This window comes from Theobroma cacao, chromosome 5 (genome assembly GCF_000208745.1).
Source record: "Theobroma cacao cultivar B97-61/B2 chromosome 5, Criollo_cocoa_genome_V2, whole genome shotgun sequence".
NCBI lineage: Eukaryota > Viridiplantae > Streptophyta > Magnoliopsida > Malvales > Malvaceae > Theobroma > Theobroma cacao.
Genome location: NC_030854.1, coordinates 31,969,413 through 31,992,227, shown reverse-complemented (window position 1 = coordinate 31,992,227; position 22,815 = coordinate 31,969,413). Strand labels below are relative to the sequence as shown.

At 36.8% G+C, this 22,815-nt stretch overlaps 3 protein-coding genes and 1 pseudogene across 3 annotated transcripts; 2 read left to right on the top strand and 2 right to left on the bottom strand.

Annotated features, from left to right (window-relative positions):
• LOC18599505 (putative receptor-like protein kinase At3g47110) lies at positions 333–3,694 on the bottom strand. The gene is made up of 8 exons (XM_018121025.1): positions 3,611–3,694; positions 2,770–3,242; positions 2,480–2,666; positions 1,883–2,099; positions 1,731–1,781; positions 1,413–1,514; positions 629–1,177; positions 333–487 (listed from the first exon to the last, which is right to left on the bottom strand). Exons 1-8 carry the CDS (start codon positions 3,692–3,694, stop codon positions 333–335), a joined length of 1,818 nt encoding a protein of 605 aa, XP_017976514.1.
• Positions 4,546–6,264, top strand: LOC108662272 (UDP-glycosyltransferase 73C6-like). Its single transcript, XM_018121636.1, has one exon. The coding sequence runs from the start codon at positions 4,640–4,642 to the stop codon at positions 6,116–6,118; it is 1,479 nt and encodes a 492-aa protein (XP_017977125.1). The 5' UTR covers positions 4,546–4,639; the 3' UTR covers positions 6,119–6,264.
• On the top strand, positions 6,361–8,305 carry LOC18599503 (annotated as a pseudogene).
• On the bottom strand, positions 8,373–15,822 carry LOC18599502 (D-xylose-proton symporter-like 2). Its single transcript, XM_018121635.1, has 14 exons — positions 15,512–15,822; positions 14,889–14,986; positions 14,101–14,179; positions 13,888–13,947; positions 13,657–13,723; positions 13,446–13,570; positions 12,965–13,066; positions 12,451–12,819; positions 12,316–12,363; positions 12,146–12,208; positions 11,339–11,419; positions 10,993–11,091; positions 10,010–10,147; positions 8,373–8,735 (listed from the first exon to the last, which is right to left on the bottom strand). The coding sequence occupies exons 1-14, from the start codon at positions 15,554–15,556 to the stop codon at positions 8,604–8,606; spliced, it is 1,506 nt and encodes a 501-aa protein (XP_017977124.1). The 5' UTR covers positions 15,557–15,822; the 3' UTR covers positions 8,373–8,603.

Sequence of the window (22,815 nt, the reverse complement as noted above, 5' to 3'; positions counted from 1 at the left end):
CCTTGAACCATGTAATGGATTAGAAAGTCTTATAACTTTGATATAAGATATCATTACCTGGTACCTGAACTTCATTTCTAGTAGGTCTTTCCTGACGTGACTGAGTTGCCAAAAAGCTTATTTCTGATAAAGCAAAGCTTGGCAACAACATCACTCGTGTTCATTCGCTTGGTTGGCAATTCAGTAGAACAAGTGACTTCTATTTCAAATATTGAATTCAAACATTGAACCAGTATGCTGTCACTCTGGCTGCTCACATTGCAAGTACTGTTGGCAGTTTTTTCTCCTGTGACTCTTTACTGAAGAAGAGTGGGATCAGTGATCTCAACCACTCATTCTCGCAAAGCTGCCTTGACAAGGTTGTGAAGGTTTAAACCTTCTTTAAACACTTCATCAGTGGGCCTCATTCCAGAAAACATCTCCAACGAAAGAATACTGTGGCTGTACACATCACCATTTGCTGACACTTCACTTCCCATGCCGTATTCTGCCAATCATTAATCAAAAACAGCAGTAATTGTAGGATAACAACTTGGTAATTGTTTTGAGTTGTAGCTTTTAAGTCCATATTGTTAAGAAAATCAATTTAAAAGTAACTATGGAGAGGTAGGAATGATTAGAAGTGTACCAGGTGGAGCATAACCAATAGTTCCTCTTAATCCAAAGGTGCATGACTGGCTTGTAGAGTAATATTGTGTATTTGCTGAAATGAATTTTGCCAATCCAAAGTCACCTACATGGCCAATGAATTGATCATCAAGTAGAATATTGCTTGGTTTGAGATCACAATGAACAATTGATGTTTCACAATGATGGTGGAGATAACCTAATGCACAAGCAACATCAATAGCCACATTCGTTCTCTGATAAAAGTTCAATTTCTTTACTGACTCCTCTGACTCATTCGAATCAAAAGAGGGATGCAACCAATCCTCTAGACTCCCATTAACCATGAACTCATAAACTAGAGCCTTGAAATCATTGCCATGGTAATCAAAACCTGAACAAGCTGTTAATATCTTGACAAGATTTCGATGTCTAATATTCCTCAAGGCCTTACATTCAGCCATGAATCTCCTAGAAGATCCCGGACTGAAAAGGTTAAGCACTTTGGTGGCAATAACAGTTCCATTGTCTTCTAAAACTCCTTTATATACAGAACCAAAGCTACCTTCACCTATCAAATTTGCAGAGGAGAATCCATCAGTAGGCTTTAGCATGCTTTGGTCAGATAATTTTAAAAGTGAATTTTCTGTTCAAGTTGATATAGGCTGGCTTCTTTTCTTTTTAAGCCGAAAAACAAGGACAAAGGAGAATACCAAAATTACTCCTAGTCCTAGAAGCCCAGAAAGAATAGCAGTTATTAATTTCATATGAATTGCTTGATCTGCTCTTTGCACTTTTATAGTTACAACTTGGCAATTGGAAATCAGGTGTGCCTCCGCAAAGCTTATTGTTTCCCTGGACCCATGTAGCGCTAGCATTCTCAAACACTCCATCTGTCTGCACCATGCCTTAAAAATCATTGTAAGAAAGATCCAAATAATGTAAGTATATAAAGCTTGCAAAAAAATCAGGAATTTCACCGGAGAAATTGTTGTGGGAAATGTCTACAACTGCAAGACCTCTCAATGAACTGAAAGATGAAGGAATGGAGCCTTGAAAGTAATTGTAACTCATCAATAGTTTCTCTAGTTTTATACAGCTACTGAGACTGCTTGGAAACACACCTGACAGTCTATTTTGAGAAACAGATAATTGACCTAGATTTTTCAAGTTTCCTATTTCAATAGGAAGCACACCAGTTAATTGATTGGAAGATAAATCTAGGTACATGGACAAGGATGAGAGTCCAGCTACTCCAGGGGGTATGGTATAGTACCACTAAGGTTATTGTCTGAGAGATCCAATGCAACCAAATTTTCACACTTGCCTAGACTTGAAGGAATGGTACCATGGAGATTGTTGTGGTTTAAGCCTAGTTGGTTCAACATCTTTAAGTTTCCAAGAGAAGGAGGAATAACCCCAGAGAGAGAATTGATCCCTAGATCCAATTCTTGTTGCTTCTGAAGGTTTCCAGTAACCAGAGGGAATGGAACCTGATATTTGATTGCCCCATGCACATAGTATCTCTAAGTTGATGAGATTCCCAATCCCCACTGGGATACTTCCTGATATTTTATTGTTGTCAAAAAACAAAAACGTGAGATTAGTCGACAAATTGCCTAAGCATTTAGGTAATACTCCTCCAAAGTAGTTGACATTCACCTCCAGGGCCACTAGGCTGGTGGCATTCGTCAAGGTGCGGATAATGTTCATGTAAATCACTGTAACTTGTCCAATTTGTCAAAGGAAGGCAAGTTTCCATTAAGTTTGTTAAATGAAACTTCTAGATTTACGAGATTTGAGGCGTTGGATATTGAAAGAGGGAATGGTCCAGTGAGTTGGTTATGACTTACATATAAAATGTTTCAAGAACTGGCATGGTGATTCCCAATTTCGAAGGAAGGCTACCATGAAACTGGTTTGAGCTGATATCAAGAGTTTTGATCATGGACAGATTGAAAATCGAGGGAGGAACAATACCAGAAAGTCCATTCACCCCTGCTGCAAAGAGGGTAAGATTTGTCAATTGCCCAAGAGATTCAGGGATTACCTCTGTCAATCTATTAAGAGTTAGATAAATTATCTCTAAAGATCACAAGTTCCCAAATGGAGGGTGGATACTCCCAGTCAAAGTGTTGTCACTGAAGCCTAATTCTTTTAAACTTGACAAGTGGCCTAGCGCTGCGGGTATTTCTCCAACTAGCTGGTTGTGCCCCATGTAAAAGTCGTGTGAGTTTGGAACAACCAGATATATTGGAAGGAATTTCACCTCCTAAGAAGTTTCCACGTAGTTCTAGTTCTCGCAATCTTCCTAAACGACCAATTTCTTGTGGCAGTTCTTGACTGAAGCTGTTGTCTCGAAGATTCAACACCTTTAGAAAGCTCAAACTTCCAATATATGGTGAACTCGATCCCATGAGTTTGAGTGATCGCAAGTCCAACTTGGTCAATCTTTGACGTCCAAGACCACACTTAACACCACACCACTGGCAGAAATGGACACTGTTGTTCCATGAATGCAGAATCCCGAGCTCATCACCAACTATCTTGGCCTTGAACTCGAGCAATGCTTGTCGATCGGTATCATTTAACTCATTTCCGCTAACTACAACTGTTGAACCGAGCTGGTAAGGATCCTGAAGTTTGTTGAAGCATAATAAGAGGAGAATGACAGCAACATTAATGGAAAAATTATGTGACCAAGCCGCTTCTAAATGCCTGCCTGACAACCTCATCCAGAAAGAGAGACAAATGAATCGAAATTGATTTGTATTTGGCAATGTTTGCTACTTCAAGAATAACAAAGAGGATGGTTTTATCAGGGCTATTTGAGTTCTTCGGCATCAAAAGAAACCGCAGATTTATAATTAAGTTCAATAATTACAATTATTGTTCTTTTTATAACAATCCCATTACAAAAATCATATCCAAATATAGAATTAAGTGTTTCTTTTATCTTAATTTTGGACCATGTTTGTGTTATGTTGTACAAGTAATCCTTTGCCTGATTTAGTGCTTCACAGACTGAAGGTGACACCAGGACAATGGCAGAAATGAGCACTATATTATATTGTTCCATGAACGCCATAACCCCGAGGTGATGATCATCAATAAATATATTTTGGCCTTGAATGATCATTTCCCCTAATGAATGCTAAACCATGTAGCTTGTTGCGTGAAAGAAGACTTTTTAATGAGCGGTATATTATTTTAAAGATATTAAAACTTAAAAAGCAACTGTGATATTAATATAAATATTTTTATATTAAAATAAATTTTGTTTTTAAAAAAATTAAAAACAATAATATATTTATATGATTTTAAAATGAACAACGTAATACTAATATATTTAATTATTTATGTATTTATTTGTTTAAGGACATAAACTATTTTATAAGATAACGAATCTTTTTCTCGTCGATACATTATTCTTCACAAAAAAAATATATATTTTTCTTGCTAAACATTCAAAACTCGTGAAAATATTTTTCAAAAAAAAAAATCATTTGAAATCAACTCTTAAAAGCAGATTTACTTTCTATAAATTATAAATTATCTGCCTGTAATCTAGTGAAATTAATTATATTGATCCATGAATCTCTTTGCTTGAAATACACCCTTAGCTTGTTCTAGGCAATAAGTAACTGGCAACAATTAAACAATCATCAATGGCCTCGTTACTTAATTCATTAACTAGTCATTTGATTGCTTGCAGGACACATCATGAGTATTCAATCAAGATATCTTCTTTCCATGGTGGTCCATCTTGGAGAGTCAAGAGATTAAAACTATACGACGTAGATTTTTCCAAACTCTTGGGCTGAACATTATGCACCGAATTCCATTTTTTACAGATAACCCAAAATGCTTACGTATGCTCTTACGTTACCATGAAAGCAACCACGGAGAATTTCTTTTATATTAAAATTTACACAAGTTAAAGCTTGGCTTTTCCATTATCATTTTTGGTCTACGCTTAATTCCTGTTAAAAGTTGAGTGAGCGAAGCTTATAGTTTAGTTGTAACAGTTGCCATGGCTACTCAAGTCGAGCAGCTTCACTTTGTCTTGTTTCCCTTGATGGCTCAAGGCCATATGACCCCCATGATAGACATTGCTAGGTTATTGGCACAGCAAGGCGTGATCGTAACCATAGTTACAACTCCTCATAATGCAGCCCGGTTCAAGTCAACCCTTGATCGTGCCATAGAATCAGGGCTCTCTATTCGTTTAGCTGAATTTCGGTTTCCATGTGCAGAAGCAGGATTGCCAGAAGGGTGTGAGAACTTCGATATGCTGCCTTCGTTTAGCTTAGCCTTGAATTTCTTCCAAGCAGCCAACATGCTAGAAAAGCCGGTACAAAAATTGTTTGAGGAGCTAATGCCACGGCCAAGTTGTATCATATCTGATGTCGTGTTGTCATATACACTCGATATTGCTAACCGGTTTCAGATTCCAAGGATTGTGTTCAATGGTGGTTGTTGCTTTCTTCTTCTTTGCCTCCATAATTTACTCGTCTCCAAGATCTATGAGCGCATAACCTCGGAGTCAGAGTACTTTGTTGTGCCTAACATGCCTGACAGAGTTGAATTTACTAAAGCCCAGATTCCGGAAGTTATGTATGGAAACCTGAAAGATTTTTCCGAGCAACTGAAGAGCACCGCGCAAGCATCCTATGGCGTAGTCATAAATACTTTTGAAGAGATGGAGCCAGAATATGTCAAAGAATACAGGAAGGCAAGAGGAAACAAAGTATGGTGCATTGGTCCAGTTTCCCTATGTAACAATGATGCCTTGGATAAGGCTGAGAGAGGTAACAAGGCCACGGTAGATGAACACAAATGCCTCAGATGGCTTGATTCTCAAAAGCCTGGCTCTGTAATCTATGCCTGTCTCGGAAGCCAATCTAATGTGATACCCTCACAATCAATAGAGCTCGGTTTAGGCTTAGAGGCATCGAATAGACCATTTATTTGGGTTATAAGAGGAAGTGATACATCAAAAGAAGTAGAGAAGTGGATTTCAGAGGATGGTTTTGAGGAAAGAACAAAAGGAAGAGGCCTTGTGATCCGGGGTTGGGCTCCACAAGTACTAATATTGTCACATCCTGCAATTGGAGGGTTCCTAACTCATTGTGGCTGGAATTCCACAATTGAAGGCATCTCTGCTGGTGTGCCATTGATAACTTGGCCGCTATTTGCAGACCAGTTTGTCAATGAGAAATTGGCGGCACAAATACTTAAAATCGGAGTGAAGGTTGGGGTAGAGGAGCCTGTGAGGTGGGCGGAAGAAGAGAAGGTTGGAGTGTTGGTAAAGAAGAACGATGTTAAAAAGGCTATAGAGAGGTTGATGGATGGAGGAGAGGAAGGAGAAGAGAGAAGAAAGAGAGCCAAGAAACTTGGAGAAATGGCAAAGAAGGCTGTTGAAACAGGGGGATCTTCTCACCTCAACATTACACAGTTAATTCAGGATATCATGCAAAGAGCATATGATAGGAAGCAGCCTAGCACCTGAGATGAAGAAGCAGGACTTATCTCCATTGTAATGTTGTTTTAGATTAATTTGGAAAATACCAGTTTTTCCTGGTCATCAATTCCATATGCATGTTCATTGGATAGTAAGAGAGATGAATACAAATACCAGATAAATAATTGACAACATACATCAGAACAGAGCTGCAAGATGTACAAAAAAAGTTTGTGTTACTGTCCTCTAAAGAGAAGGGATAGCCATGAGATACAAATTAACTTGTATTCTTGTACCTATACCTAAAAGTTGCATAAGATTTTGTTTTTTTTTTCTTTTTTGAAAAAAAAAACCAACAAAAAGTGTTCTTTGAATGCTAATTGATTTCTATCTTCTTTCCATGGTGATCCATTTTGGAGAGCCAAGAGAGTCAAACAATGCCATGTACATTTTTCCAAACGCATGTGCTGAACATTGTCCACCGAATTTCATTTTTCCCAGATAATCGAAAATGCTTATGTATGCTCTTACGTCACCATGAAAGCAACCCTAGAGTTTCTTTTATACTAAAATGTACACAAGTTAAAGCATGGTTTTTCCATATCATTTTTGGTCTACGCTTAATTTCTGTTAAAAGTTGAGTGATTGAAGCTTATAGTTTAGTAGTAACAGTTGCCATGGCTACTCAAGTCGAGCAGCTTCACTTTGTCCTGTTTCCCTTCATGGCTTAAGGCCATATGACCCCTATGATAGACATTGCTAGGTTATTGGCACAGCAAGGCGTGATCGTAACCATAGTTACAACTCCTCATAATGCAGCCAGGTTCAAGTCAATCCTTGATCGTGCCATAGAATCAGGGCTCTCTATCCGTTTAGTTGAATTCCGGTTTCCATGTGCAGAATCAGGATTGCCCGAAGGGTGTGAGAACTTCGATATGCTGCCTTCGTTTAGCTTAGCCTTGAATTTCTTTCAAGCAGCCAACATGCTAAAAAAGCCGGTACAAAAATTGTTTGAGGAGCTAATGCCACGGCCAAGTTGTATCATATCGGATGTCTTCTTGTCATATACACTCGACATTGCTAACCGGTTTCAGATTCCAAGGATTGTGTTCCATGGTGTTTGTTGCTTTCTTCTTCTTTGCCTCCATAATTTACGCGTCTCCAAGATCCTTGAGCGTGTAACCTCGGAGTCAGAGTACTTTGTTGTGCCTAACATGCCTGACACAGCTGAATTTACTAAAGCCCAGATTCCGGAAGTTATGTATGGAAACCTGAAAGAATTTTCCGAGGAAAGGAGGAAGGCCGATCTAGCATCCTATGGCGTAGTCATAAATACTTTTGAAGAGATGGAGCCGGAATATGTCAAGGAATACAGGAAGGTAAGAGGAAACAAAGCATGGTGCATTGGTCCAGTTTCACTATGTAACAAGGATGCCTCGGATAAGGCTGAGAGAGGTAACAAGGCCTCGGTAGAAGAACACCGACGCCTGAGATGGCTTGATTCTCAAAAACCTGGTTCTGTAGTCTATGCCTGCCTCGGAGGCCTCTCTAATGTGATACCCTCACAATCAATAGAGCTCGGTTTAGGTTTAGAGGCATCGAATAGACCATTTATTTGGGTTATAAGAGGAAGTGATCCGTCAAAAGAAGTAGAGAAGTGGATTTCAGAGGATGGTTTTGAGGAAAGAACAAAAGGAAGAGGCCTTGTGATCCGGGGTTGGGCTCCACAAGTACTAATATAGTCACATCCTGCAATTGGAGGGTTCCTAACTCATTGTGGCTGGAATTCCACAATTGAAGGCATCTCTGCCGGTGTGCCATTGATAACGTGGCCACTATTTGCAGACCAGTTTGCCAATGAGAAAATGGCAGTACAAATACTTAAAGCTGGTGTGAAGGTTGGAGTCGAGGAGCCCGTGAGGTGGGCGGAAGAAGAGAAGGTTGGAGTGCTAGTAAAGAAGAGAGATGTTGAAGAGTCTATAGAGAGGTTGATGGATGGAGGAGAGGAAGGAGAAGAGAGGAGAAAGAGAGCCAAGAAACTTGGAGAAATGGCAGAGAAGGCTGTTGAAACGGGGGGATCTTCTCACCTCAACATAACACAGTTAATCCAAGATATCATGCAAATAGATTGTGATAAAAAGCAAGATAGCACCTGAGATGAAGAAGCAGGTCTTATCTCTATTTTAATGTTGTTTTAGATTAATTTGGAAAATACCACATTTTCCTTGTCATCAACTCCATACGCATGTTCATTGTATAGTAAGAGTGATGAAGATAAATACCAGATAAATACTAGATAACATAAATCAGAACAGAGCAGCAAGACGTATAAAAAATTTGTGTTACTGTCTTCTAAAGAGAAGGGATCGCCATGAGATAGAAATTAAGTTTTACTATTATTCTTATACCTAAAAGTTGCACAAGTTTTTGTTTTTTTGGAAAAAAATAAAAAAAGAAGGAACTGCCCCGCATAGATGAAATTACATAGGGATATTCTGTATAGCACTAAATGGTATAATAGGTAGCAACAAACCTATAGGCATTTAGCCTCAATTTCTTCGAGAGTTAGCCCCTTTGTCTCCGGTACGATGAAGAATATGAAGAGCAGAGACAACATAGCTATCACTCCAAACACATAAAATACAATTCCAGCTCCCAGCCATGCCTATAGTCAAAGAAGAATAAATAGTAACTACCAGCTGTTGACATAAAAGCCATGGAATTTGAAACAAAAAAAAAAAAAGTAGTGCCATAATCTACCTAAAGCCAAAAAAAAAAAAACAATAAAAGTTAAAGATGAAGAACAATAGTTAGTTAACAATTTATTGTTCCCTTTATGAGTCGGAAAACAGGACATGAAGACAGTAATATATCTAGGAGCAAAGGCAACACAAAGCAAAGAGAACAGTTAAGAAATGATACACTTATTTTACACATATTGGCAATTTATACTAAATGATTGGTGTCTTGCAACTTGATTAAACCAGTGTCCTTGTCTAAGTGATAGCATGTACTTTCTTGGATGTAAATTCAATATGACATTCGGAAAGCCAAAGAAAATGGGAGTATATTTAGTCACAAAAATGCTCCAACAACTCACCACCATTCCTATATCATCACAATGATTAACTTTTATTAGTGTCAGGTGAGATGATGGCTCAAGGAGCAGCTCTCTCAAGTTCAGTGGCTTGTAGGTGATTGTCCTCAAGGAATTTTTTTTTTTTTCCAAAGAAGACTCAAATAATTCTGTCATTACTTTCTCTTCTATCTCCACTTCAGAGCATCGCCAATGATAGTTATTGATATCAATCTTACATGCATATCAAGACAAATTCAAAATTCAAAACTGGAATCGACATAGTTTAAGGAGTTAGTTCATGGCGTCTTCTATGCATTGCTATTTATGCCTGAGAAAGATATCTATGAAATGCTAATGCCCAATCTCCAGAGAGAAAAATATAGTCTGTGCCACAACCACATCTATAAACTTCATGCACCATGTAAACCTTTTCAACATTTATGCTTATATGAGATAGCACAATTTTCGAATACACTTACTTTCTGCAATTAACACTACTTAAAAAAGCATCACAAGGATAAGAGAAACAAGAGCACATTATCCATGTTTTTACGAGATAACTAAGCTAAATTACCCAAAATATATAGTCTTAAAGAAAATGCTATAATTAGAAACCCAGACACTGACAGTAGTTAGTGTTGTGATTATAATAAAATTATGAAGATTGATTATCTCCATGATCCTGTCACTGTCTTCATGAGGATAGCATGCATCTACGGGATGAAATTAACAAAACTTTTCAAAGGAATTGATCCTGTCACTGCCTTTATGAGGATAGCATGCATCGAAGGTATGAGATTAACAAAACTTTTCAAAGGAATTATGTTTGAGAAAGTAAATATTTTGAAACGCTCAAGTACCTCCAAAGGAGAGAATGCAAACGTTACAAGTGCATTTGCTCCAAAATTCACAAGCACAGCAATACTAAGTCCTCGCCCTCTGTGGCGTAGCGGAAAAACCTCCGAAATCATCAGCCAACCAATAGGACCAAAGGATAACTGCAGAACAAATTTCATTATAGGCAACAAAAGATACATATAAATTAATCCTAAATCTATAACCCACTATTCCAAGAAATAGGGAAAATTTAAGTAGTACAATTGTGAACAAAATAATCGTAAAAAAATTTTAGACAAAAATTCTACACATTTGCAACAAAATAGTACAATAAATCGCATATATCCATATTTTTCCAGGCTGAATGGCAAGAAAGACTATGGCTTCCCATATCAAATAATCAACCCAACAGAACCAGTGAACATCGTAACTATGCAAGAAGACATCAACCTACTAGGTTAGATAACTCATTAAAAATCTCCTTGTTTGTCCATCACTATTGTAATGTTTTCAGCAACAGCATTAGATAAGGATCAACATGACATGAGCTTTCCAGGCTAATGTTCCAGCTCTCTTGAAACACAAACACATAATAAAGGGAAAAAAAAGAATAGCCTTACATAACTATAATGCTAGATTTGAACTGTAATTATGAGAGTTATGATTTTATGTTAGGAGCACAGTAACGACAAAAGTTATTGAAGTATGGTTACAAATGTACTGCAATATATTAATGAACAGAAGTTGATAGAACAGCTAGGCAAGCATTATCAAGATGTGAATTTATCACTATTATTCCAATGAATTGCCTTCCATACAAACAAAATAGAACAATTACAAATAGATGTATAGTCTGGATGTAATACTGTTTCAGTCTAACCAACTGGTACAGGAACCCAAGTTAATGATTGTAGATGAGTTCTACCATATATGAATTTTTTCATATTAAAATCACAAATAGTGGAAAGATGATTAACATGAAGAAAGAAAAGATAATATTGATTACCTGATAACAGCCAACATACAACAGCAGTGCAGCAACAGCAATAGCTGGCACATCATCCAGGAAAAGGTAATATGATCCAAGAAGGAACAAAGAAACAACCTGTTGCACAGACAAAGAACGTATTTCATAACAGGAAATTGTTTCTCAATTCTCACTGGTATTTCAAGTCAAATAATTGTAACTCATATTTTATTTATTTACTTACAGCAAGTGAACATTGACTCAAGCAAGCAGAAATTTAAATCCAACAGAATGGTGTCACAAGCTTCAAAAAAAAAGTTTAAACTTTTGCCTCCAGCAGCTCAAGATTTCAGCGTTAGTGCAAACAACAGATATAAGGACTTACCATGCCAGAAACACCACCCAATAGTAAAGGTCTCCTCCCAAGCCTATCAACAACTACAACAGCTGCTCCTGTCATGATCAACTACAACAACAAAATAAAATGTCAAGACTTTCTGGTTGAAACAGCTGTTAAGTCCCCTTTTGGAGAAGATTTTGTCAATCGTGCAGAGGAGCAATGGGAACAACGGTCTAGGCATAAAAATGATAAACAAAAACAAAAACATTTTGTCTAACATTATCTTGGTAGCAGGGAACATGTGTTGTGACATATGCATGCTTAAACAATCAGAGAATCAGAGATAGCTAATCATGCAAGAACACAATATGCCAAAAACCTTCCAGAGGACTAAGGAATGTATTTTGTCAAAAAAACCTATCGCACTTTTGGTAAATACAAGTCAATACTCATAGACTTTGAAAATGTTACTGAAAAGCTTCTCTATGGTTGAAAAGCAGACTCAAGCATCTTGTGCAACTAAGTAAAGCAAAGATCATAAATTAAACAGGAAGGCATAAAGCAACAGAACATTAATTACACACATATGAAAAATTAAACAGAATAAGATAGCAAGTACAAATTTTCAGAGTCATAAACAATTGGTAGAAATTTGAAATTTACAGAAGCCGTCCATAGCATATGCTTTAAAAAGAATATGGATTAAAACAGGAAACCATTCTAGCCCAAAAATTAAATAAAGTAAATGCTTTGCATTTCACACTGGAACTTCCATGCCCAAAAAATTAAATGTTTTTTCACTTCTCTGAAATGTCTTTGAACAAATTTATACATCAAGAAAAAGAATTTTACCTTCAGTAAACCAAGTAGAATAGAGACTCGGGTAGCATCAGATGCTGCAGAAAATCCTGCACTCTATCAGTTTGTTATCGGTTAGGATGAAGTATATGTCTTCTTCCAAGATCCATCAAAGAATTACTTTAAATTTGCAATGAATACCATAAAAGTAAATCAATCGATACCTGAAAGATTGATGCAGCATAATATAGCACACTTGGTTGACCAGTGATCTATCATGAAAATTGAAGATATAAGTCAGTTAAAGAGTAAAACACGATAATACCTTCATAGCATAACTCCTTAGTTAATGATAATACCTGTTGAAACAAAACTAAACCTGCACCAATAATGAGGGCTTTCAAGCATTTTCCATGGAACACTTCCCCTAGTGTAGCTTCTTTTTCTTCACCAACATAAGAAAGCTCAGTCAAAATCTCATCTACCTGCTCAGAAGCTGAGTCACCAATAGATTGACCCCTGAGCCGGCATAAACAACATATTGCAGTTTCTCTTAACTCCTGCATATCGCCTTTTCCCTGTATGGCACACAATAGCAGCCATCTGGGTGATGCTGGAAGCCACCACATTCCAATTGCCATGATCACTGCCAAAGGGGTACTAGCTCCATACATATAGCGCCAGCCAGCAACAGTTTCAACTAAGAGGCTGCCAATTCCATAACCAGCCTGCACAATATCCAGGTGCTTACTGTTTGCATGTTTCAAGAAAAGAGGAAAAAATTCAAAGCGGATATTGGTCGATCACAATTCATACTAGCATGACTTAAAACAAAAAAGTGAAAAGCCCTCAGGAAAAAGTTGAAGCACTTACAACCATCCCAAGAACTATAAAGAACTCCTTGAGAGAAATTAGCAGACCGCGAATCTGACTTGGAGCTGTCTCAGCAATGTACATTGGAGCAGCATGCATTGCCTAGAAGTGAAGAAACTTAAAATTCATTGATTCACACAAGAATAACTATTTTTTTATAAATGAAAAAAAAAAGAAGTAAATTCTTGTTTGTAGTTACAGATGCTGCTTTCCATTGAGTCCATTGCCCTGCCAGCTAATCATGGAATTTGAAGTTTCTCAGAATATTAAATTAAAAGAACGTATTGAACATTGTGGGGGGAAAAAAGAAATTCTATTTAGCTACATAATTTATTAAATTATATGTTCTTGTGCATAGAGGTTATACATGTATATAGTTCTCAACCTAAATATAGGTGTATACCCAAAAGGAAGAGGTGTATGCTACGACATGGTCAACCATAAAATTCATAAGCTAATGCCTGAGCATTTAGTATATTACCAGCCCAATCCCTATGCCATACACCAAACGCCCAATCACCATAACTACTAAGTCAGGTGCAAATGCTGTAACAAGTGCTCCAACAAGGTACATGATGGCAGCTGTAATTAACTCTCTTCGTCGTCCTATAATTGAGATATTCATCAGAAAAGAACCTTATCATCCAATTCAAAGATTCCCATCATAAAAAAGAAAGATAAAACAAACTGACCTAGAAAGTCAGCAATATTGAAGGCCAAGACTGAGCCAATCAAGGCCCCATATAATGAGCCACTAGTCTGCAGAAAGCAACAGACAGAGTATTTGCATGATAAGTTCTTAAGCATTGCTACTAACAAACATGTGCTTCAAGAAGAAAAGAGAAAATGGAGAAGAGCAAAAGACAAAGAAAGCTTGCACTAATAAATGTTGAGTAATGACAAGAAACAAGTCAGCAACTCACAATGAGACCAATTTCGACAGAAGACAGGTCATACCATGACATTCCACTTAGGCTTGCTGACTGCAACAAAATATGAGGATAAGATAAGCATGAACAAACATGAGACAACAGAAAGTTTAAAGAATTAAACACTACAGATCTAAATACTATGATACAAGCATGATACCAAATTAACAATCTTTACCATAGTTCGCTACTTCATAACAAGTATACCTCAATAGAAATTGTGGCGCAGGATGTAGAACCAATATCATAACCATATAGGAGTCCTCCAAGAGCTGGGAACAGAAACCTGAAATCATTAAGACATACCTTCAGTAAGAAAATAGTAATTACACACACATTTTGGTTCCTTTAAATCATAAGAATGATCAGCTGATCAAAATCAGCCCTTATATTACTTCCAATTAGATTGGTAGCTTTAAAAGTTCAATGGATTGTACCCTAAATTGTCTATTCTGATAAATAATGCCAATTATTGATGAGAGTCCAGAGTATTTATTAGAATACATTTAATTACATGCTTATTCCTTTTTATGTTTATGCAGCACATTTTTACCCCATTGAAGCACATGTTTAGGTCATGAGGTGTTTCCAAATATGAGGGAATAAATTTACAGTAAAGAAAACAGCTCAAATCCCATCCGTGAACCTTGGATTGCAATTCAATTTATAATTGAAGCCAAGCTATTTCTAGTTCCTTCAGCCACTTCCAGGTTCATACAAGTCAATAGTATTTTTTCTTAAGTTCAGTTAACTGAAAATGAAGCATATATGATAATATATAATAATCAATTTTCCCTAACTCCAATTCATACTAGGCCAGATCTTTTACCAGCAATCAATTTGGATATGTGCCAAAGCACAAATTTGCACAACTAATTACCATATATTGGTGAATCATGGTAAGAATGACATAATGCATGGTTGTTTCATAATTTTCATCGCATATTTCAAGATAAAAACTAAAAAATAAATAAAATTCTTGAAGAGAAACTCACGGAAAGATCGCAGCAGAAGCAGAATAGTTTTCAGAACTGTGAATCCCATTAATAAGAGGTTCATGTTCTGCACCAATCTCACCAGAAGACTTTCCCACCTAATAAATCCACAATACAATAAACAACTCTAAGATAAACTTATGAAGGTAAAGAAGAAGGATTTTGGTTAACTACAGAGAAAAACAGAGTAAACTAAGTGATATATTCACAAATTATATGTATCATTATGTCTTCTGTTACTTTAAATTTAATTAATCAAAAAAAAAAAACTCAAAGAACTATGTCAAATTTATGCGTTAAAATATGGTAAGTGGCATTTCCAAGTCTTTTCACTAAATATTTAGAACAAATATTTTTATTCTATTTATTTATTTATTTTGCACTTTAGAAAAGAAAAAACAACCCTTTGTTTGTTTGAGAAGTAAACAGCAAGAAAACTAAAGAGAAATTTTCATCATATGCCCTGTTGAGGAGCAAACAAGAGCTGATTCAAACTTGATACCAACTAATACCCAATACTTGCCCTTCATTTTCTCAGAATTTTATGCGTTTTCTTGGCAACCACAGAGATAAGAAAATGAAAAGAAAAAAAAAACCCAGACTTAGTTATGAAGAGGCCAAACCTTCCCAAAAGAGGAAAGCCCGGGTTGCTCATGATCTGATGCCATGCTTTTTTGTAAACTCTGAAACTGTAAAAGAGTTTATCAGTTGCAAAGCAACCGATGAGTATATAGAACTATTTTTGAACAGAATTGAGTTGTTTTTTTTCTTTTTTGTTTTGTTTTTCTTGAAACAGTAGCATAAGGGATTTTTTTAAAAGAAATTTCGTACTTATTTTCCAGGTAGAAATCGGATAGAAGAAAAAGAAAAAGAAAAAAAAAGAAACTTGAATGTTGGGTGTCGCGGTGGTGGTTGAAGGGAGTTGGCTTGAGAAGCCTTTGAAAGCTGCATTGCTTTTGTTTTATTTTATTTTTTTATATTTGGGGTTTGTTCCAATTTTCAAAGGAGGGAAATTATTTTTATTATTATTTTGAGAAGAATTATTGGTAATTATGGAATAATTTAACCCATGAGCCATGCCTGACATTGGATCTGTATTTTAGCTGGAAAAAGTAATAGAATAATCACAACTAGCCTTTCTCTTTTGACCAAAGAATAAAATGTTACAACTATTTTGCACGCCTTCCATATGTGAGCAATTAAATTTTTCATTTTATTTTATTAAAATATGTTGATAATTAATTTATTATGAAAGATGAGGAAAATGAAAATGGGGAGGAGTAGTTAAGAGGAAGATGACAAAAATAATTATACTCAAAATAGCAACAATAAATATAATAATCATATATAAAAAAATTAGAGAAAGGTTATTGCAAGAAAAAAAAAAAGTAGAGAGAGTTAGAAGGAAGAAATGATTGTGCCAAAGAAAAAGTTACAATTAAATTTGTTTAAGTTATTCTTTATTTTTGTTTATATTATTATTTCTTTATATTTATATTTTTAAAATTATATTAATTTATTAAGTTAAAAAATTTAAATGATATAAACATCTCCAACTAAAAGATTAAATCGCATACACATTTTAAAAAGATATATAAATTATCTACTAAATTTCTTATTAATTTGTTTTTCTTTGATCATAAGTCAATGAAAATGTGCATTACAAAATTTTATTGTTTTAGACATTCTAATTTTTTTGCCTTTTAATGAAGACAAAGAACACACACTTTAAATTGAATTTTCAGTGATAAACTTTTGAAAATATCGAATGACACATTTAACTTGTAATGATTTTTGAGTTTTATGAAATTTTATTAAAACTTAAGCAAGAAATGGAAGCACCTGTTTTATTCATCTCGATTTTTGTACTAAAAATTTTCACTCTTAATCAAAATAAAAAATAATATATATATATATATATATATATAGAGAGAGAGAGAGANAAAATAATAATATATATATATATATATATATAGAGAGAGAGAGAGAGAAGCTGCATGTGACGATGAAAACTTTAGTCGAGGTGAAGGCACGTGCATGGCATGTTTTGAGATAATGAAATGGGACCCACAGACACAAAATTTTCTCGGATATTCGCCTCGTAAAGTCCAAAAGCCCATTACGTATTGTACAGATGGGAATTTCGTCATAATGTTTGAATTTTACTCATCTTCCTCGTTTATAATGTTTGAATTTCAATTCCTTATATGTTGTACAAATTTGTACAATTAAAATTCATTAATTATACAAGCAAAATGGTAAGAAAATACTAGAAATTGTTGAATGGACAAGAGCCGAACAACGTGGCTATTCCTTTTTTTTTCACTTCTCTGTCGTCTTTATTTGGCCTGGTGGAGGTGTGCATCAGCCCTTTGGTCTTTTCAAAATTAATTCTTTCGATTATTTATTTTGTACTCATTGCCAATTGCAAGTATTGAATCAATGTGAGATTCTATATTGACGTGGAAGCTTATATGAACCATCACAAAGATTTGGCCATTTGGGTTGATATTGTTTTAATCATATATATTTATATTTTGTATGTATAATTTCTAGAGAAAGAGGAGGTAAGGAGAGGTAAATTGCCAATTTGCAAAAGGTGGAATGGGGTTCCAACAATCAATAGTTATGGGCCGGTCAAAACATATTTTCAAAATTTGAATCATATATTTCAAAATCGAATATTCAAGTGCTTTATAATACTTTTATATATGTTAGATCTAGATTCTTATAGTAATACTGTATGTTAGATCTAGATTTCGGGATAGTATAAAATTAGGTGAAAAGATATATATATTTTACATCAGTAATCACAGTGTGTGTTGTCATGGAATGAAAAAGGATAAAAGAAGCCAACCATTTTGTCATCTAGCACATAAGTGAAGCCAACAACTTAAAATCCTGCTGGCAATATCATGTTGCCTTGTGTTTTCGGCTGTTGTTTGTCCAAGTATATATAATGAAACCCATAATTTTGTGGCTATTTATATAGATAAAAATGGGATGGGTTTTTATTTGGTCTCTATCCCAACCATGATCATTTGATTTGAATTTCACTTTGTTTTTATACATCCTCAAGGATGACTTTCCATTAGGTATCATTTGTCACGTGAAAAATTTATAACATTTTATTTAAATAATTATTATTTTATCACATTAGTTATAGATTAGGATGCTTAATTAAAAATTATCATAGGATTGTATGTCAATTTGAAAATTAATTGGTCAAAATACCCACTCAATCTTTATGTTACATGATGGTTCTTTAGACCACTCCTTATGCTGCCTTTGGACTCACCCTTAGCTTGGTCACTGAGCCCAAGTCAACCTTGAACACCTATTAGCCATACTTACACTCAAGCGCAAGACTTAAGACTCACAAGCACTCAAGCAAAAGATTAAAATTGGAGAGTAAAACTCTAAATTTCATTCTCTAGAATTTCTTATGTACAAGTATACAAATGAATGGGATATATATAGAAAGGTCCCCCACATATTAAAGGACAAAAACGGGAGGGGAAGTTCCCTCCAAAGGTTTCCCTCAAAAGAATTCACTTCAGAATTTCCCTTCAAATACAAGACATACTCATGTGTGTGCTTGTATGTCGTAGTATCGTATGAATTGCGCATATGTCACTTTGTTAAGGGGTTTTGACTAAGTAGGCCTGACATTCTCCCCCACTTAATTTGGCAACATTCTTGTTGCTACATGGAAGGCATCAATCTAGCCCTGGAATTGCCACAAGTCATTTGCAGACTCCCAACTAGCTTCACTCTCGAGTAATGCTTTCCACTTCATACGGTATGGTATTGGGGCATGTGGTGTTGCCGTCTAAGTACTCTATCCGTAAGCATTTCTTCGACTTCTTTCTCACATGTAGTTCAGACACCCAATGGAGCTCCTGGCTTACCCCTCCACTAGGGTTTTCATCATCTCCATGATATGGCTTAAGCATACTTACATGGAACACAAAGTGCACCTTAGGCTTTAGTGGTAAGTCTAGTTTGTAGACCACTTTCCTTATTCGTTTAACCACCTAGTATGGCCCCTCGTACCTTCGAACCAAACCTTTGTGTAGGCCTTTATTTTTCAAAACTAGATGTAGTTTCACCATCACCATGTGCCCCATATCAAAATGAGAATCACTTCTATTATTGTCTACTCGCTTTTTAGCCTTTTTAGTTGCTTGGAAGAGAAATGCTCTAGCCAATTCACATTATTCCTCCCACGTTGTTCCTCCCATGTTTGAGTAGTCTTGTAGGCAACTGGTGCCAATCTAGTGTAACCCCTGCTATGGCACTAATTGTGTGCAGTTGTTGCCCCATCACTGTCTAAAAGGGACTTTTGCTCGTAAACTCATTACGTTGCAGGTTATGGGAAAACTGAGTCATGTCAAGCCGCTTAAGCCAATTTGTCTAAGTTCCCCACACAAAGTGTCTCAAGTATAACTCCAACAATGCATTCACCCGTTTGGTCTATCCATCGGTTTGCAGATGGTTGCTGGTAGAGAAACACAATTCTAACCCTAATAATCTAAACAATTCAATTCAAAACTTTCTTGTAAATCGATTATCTTATCACTAATAATGGTCTACGACATGCCTTAGTATCTGACCACATGTCTCATGAACAATTGAGCTGCCTCCTCATTTGGGCACTCCTTAGTAGTAGCTATGAATGTAGCATACTTGGAAAACTGATCCACCATTACTATGATATTGTCGAGTCCATAAACTTTGGGTAAACCTATTATGAAGTCTATGCTGACATTGTCCTATGGCTTATTTGGCACTAGTAGTGGGTTGAGTAACCTCTTAGGCCTTTATTGCTCAATCTTATCTTGTTGACAAATCAAGCAAGTCCGAACATAGCCCTTAACATTATTAGTCATCCGAGGCTAGAAGTACTTGGCACTTAACAATGTTATAGTCCAATTCACTCCAAAATGCCCTGCCCATCGATTGTCATGGCACTCTTTCATCAACAACTTTCATAGTCCCCCATGTTACGACACGTAGAGCCTATTACCCTCAACATACACCAGGCCATCACTCACTCAAATATGCCTAGTCTTACTTGCTTTGGCATACTTTAGTATTGGTTGTGCCATAAGGTCATGTATCATACCTTCTAATATGCATAGCAGTAGATCCTTGCATACCTCATTGATTGGGGTAAATGTTGTCTTACGGCTCAACGCATCAACCATTAGATTAGCCTTACTCGACTTGTACTCCCTCACATAGTCAAACTCGACCAAGAAATCTTGCCACCTAGCTTGCTTCGAGCTAATTTTCTTTTGGCTTTGAAAATAGGTTGTGGCCACATTATCTGTCCGTATCGCAAATTAAGCTCCTAGTAAGTAGTGTTGCCATGTCCGTAGGTAATGGACCATGACAAACATCTCATTCTCTTGAACCGTATACCTTTATTTCGTGTCATTGAGCTTCTAGCTTTCGCAAGCAATGGGATGCTTGGATTGCATTAACACACAGTCTAAATCAAAGTCACTCACATCCGTGTTCACCTCATAAGGTTGCTTGTGGTCTAGCAACGTTAACATAAGTTGCTTGCAAGTTGCTTGCACATTGCTTGCTTCAATCGGTCGAAGGCTTTTTGGCACACTGAGTCCCATGCCTACACCCTACTTTTCATCAACATGTTTGTAAGTGATGCGGCAATGGCTAAATATCCCTTAATGAACCATCTATAGTAGTTTGTCAACCGTAAAAAATATCTAAACTCCTTCACCTTAGCGAACAGCTCCTAATCTTGGATAACACTAAACTTAGCAAGGTCCATCCGAATCTTACCATCTCTCACAATGTGCCCTAGGAATGACACCTCATGCAACCCAAAACAACATTTTCTTTTTTCACATACAACTCATGGTTTCTAAAGGCATCAAATACTAGCCTAAAATGCTCAACATACTCATAAAGTGAGTGGCTATAAACAATAGTATCGTCTAGGTATACTATAACAAACTTGTCAAAGAACGATTGTAGTACCTTATTCATGAGTGTGAAGAAAGTTGCTAGGACGTTGGTCAATCCAAACAGCATCACCAAGAATTCATACCAGCCATACCTAGCTGTTTTGGTAATGTCTCCCTTTGCAACCCTGACTTGGTAGTACCCAAACCTCAAGTCCAACTTTAAAAATCATTTAGCATCCTTTAATTGATCAAACAAGTCTACTATGAGCAGGATTGGATACTTATTTTTTTATGATGAGCATGTTCAAAGCCCTATAATCATTGCATAGCCTCAAAGAACAGTCATACTTCTTTTAAAACAATATTAGAGCACTAAACAGAGACTTGGATGGCCTCACAAAACCAGCATCAATAAGCTCCCTAAGCTGTTTCCTTAACTTTTCCAACTCAGGGGGCTTCATTCTATAGGGTGCCTTTATGGGCAGTTGGGCCCCTAGCACTAGCTTAATGCAATGATCCACCTCTTGAGTAAGAGGCAAGTGACTCGACAGCTTGGCAAGCATCACCTCTTTGTATTCCTCAAGCACCATAAGTACTTCTGTCAAAGCCTTAACTTGAGCATCTAAGGTGTCCTCTAATGTCAACACGGCAACAAAGGTTTCCTCACCCTTGCGTACACCTTGGACTAAATGTATGGTTAAAAGCATCTTGGCCCCTTGTATATGTCCACATTTGATTAATACTACACATGGCTTCCTTGGATCTAAGATGCTTATGCAATCAATGTGCGAGATCAACATGGCCTGGATGTAGTCTAAGAAGCCTATCCCCATTACTATATCATAGTCATCCATCGGAATGATCTCAATATTTTTCGCTTCATTCCACTCACCCAACTGCGCATCAACACCTTTAGTGCACACACTTTTGGAATTAACTGATTTGATGTAGCCTCCTTGCACATCGACCTTGATACCTAACTTCTTCATGGCTTGCTAAGACACAAACAAATCTAAAGCACCTATGTCCACCAATGCCTCGACTTGTTGGCTAGCTACCACCATATCCACAAATATAAGTCCCTTAGCTTGGCTGCCAACTTTCTTGACTGCTCCCAGTAACATAAAACCTAACTTAATAGTGTTATCCTTTGGTGGCTTTTCATTTGAAGTAATTGCCACTAGCTTGGTCCTTTTAGGGCAATTTTTAACAAAGTGCGAGCTATCACACAAGAAGCGGCCCTTAAGCTTGCTATCTTTATTCCAAGTTGCCTTACCTTTCCATTTAGACTGTGGCTTGCTGCCACCACTAGCCTTATCCTTATCTTTGGGCTACTTGCCCTTGTCTACCCAACCCTTACCGTTGTCTTTGGGCTTGGAAGACATAGACTTATCTTTGTTCGATCGAGAATAGTCCACCAAACTCTTCGTTGTTGCCATGGCTTAAGTGAGGTCTTGCACACCTCTCTTATACAACTCTTGTTTAGCCCATGGCTTTAAGCCATCCATGAAGGTAAAAAGGGCTTTTTTCTCCCCAAGGTCCCCTACTAGTAATGCCAAGTCATTGAATTCCTTGACATATTTCTTTATATCCCCACGTTGTTCCAACTTACGCAGCTTGCCCTGGTGCCTTGTCCTTAGCATACTCCGAGTAGAACTGCTAGTGTAAGTCACGCTGAAAATCGACCCCAAGTATGGACTGAGGCTCCCCCGAGCCTCTTATCACACCACTTCCTCCACCAAAGCAGTGCCGTATCACCAAGATACATGGATGCCTCTATAATCCAACGATCATCTGTAGTAATTCCCATGGCCCTGAAGTACTGCTTAAGCCCTCAACAGAAGTTGTCAATTTCCTTAACATCCCTCTTGCCATGGAACTCCCTTAGCACAAGATGAAGTAGTGCAGTAGAGACAGCATACGAGTAGAACCCCATACTTAAACCTGAGAGTAGGGCATTATGGCGCCAAGGAAGGTAGGGCCGCTGT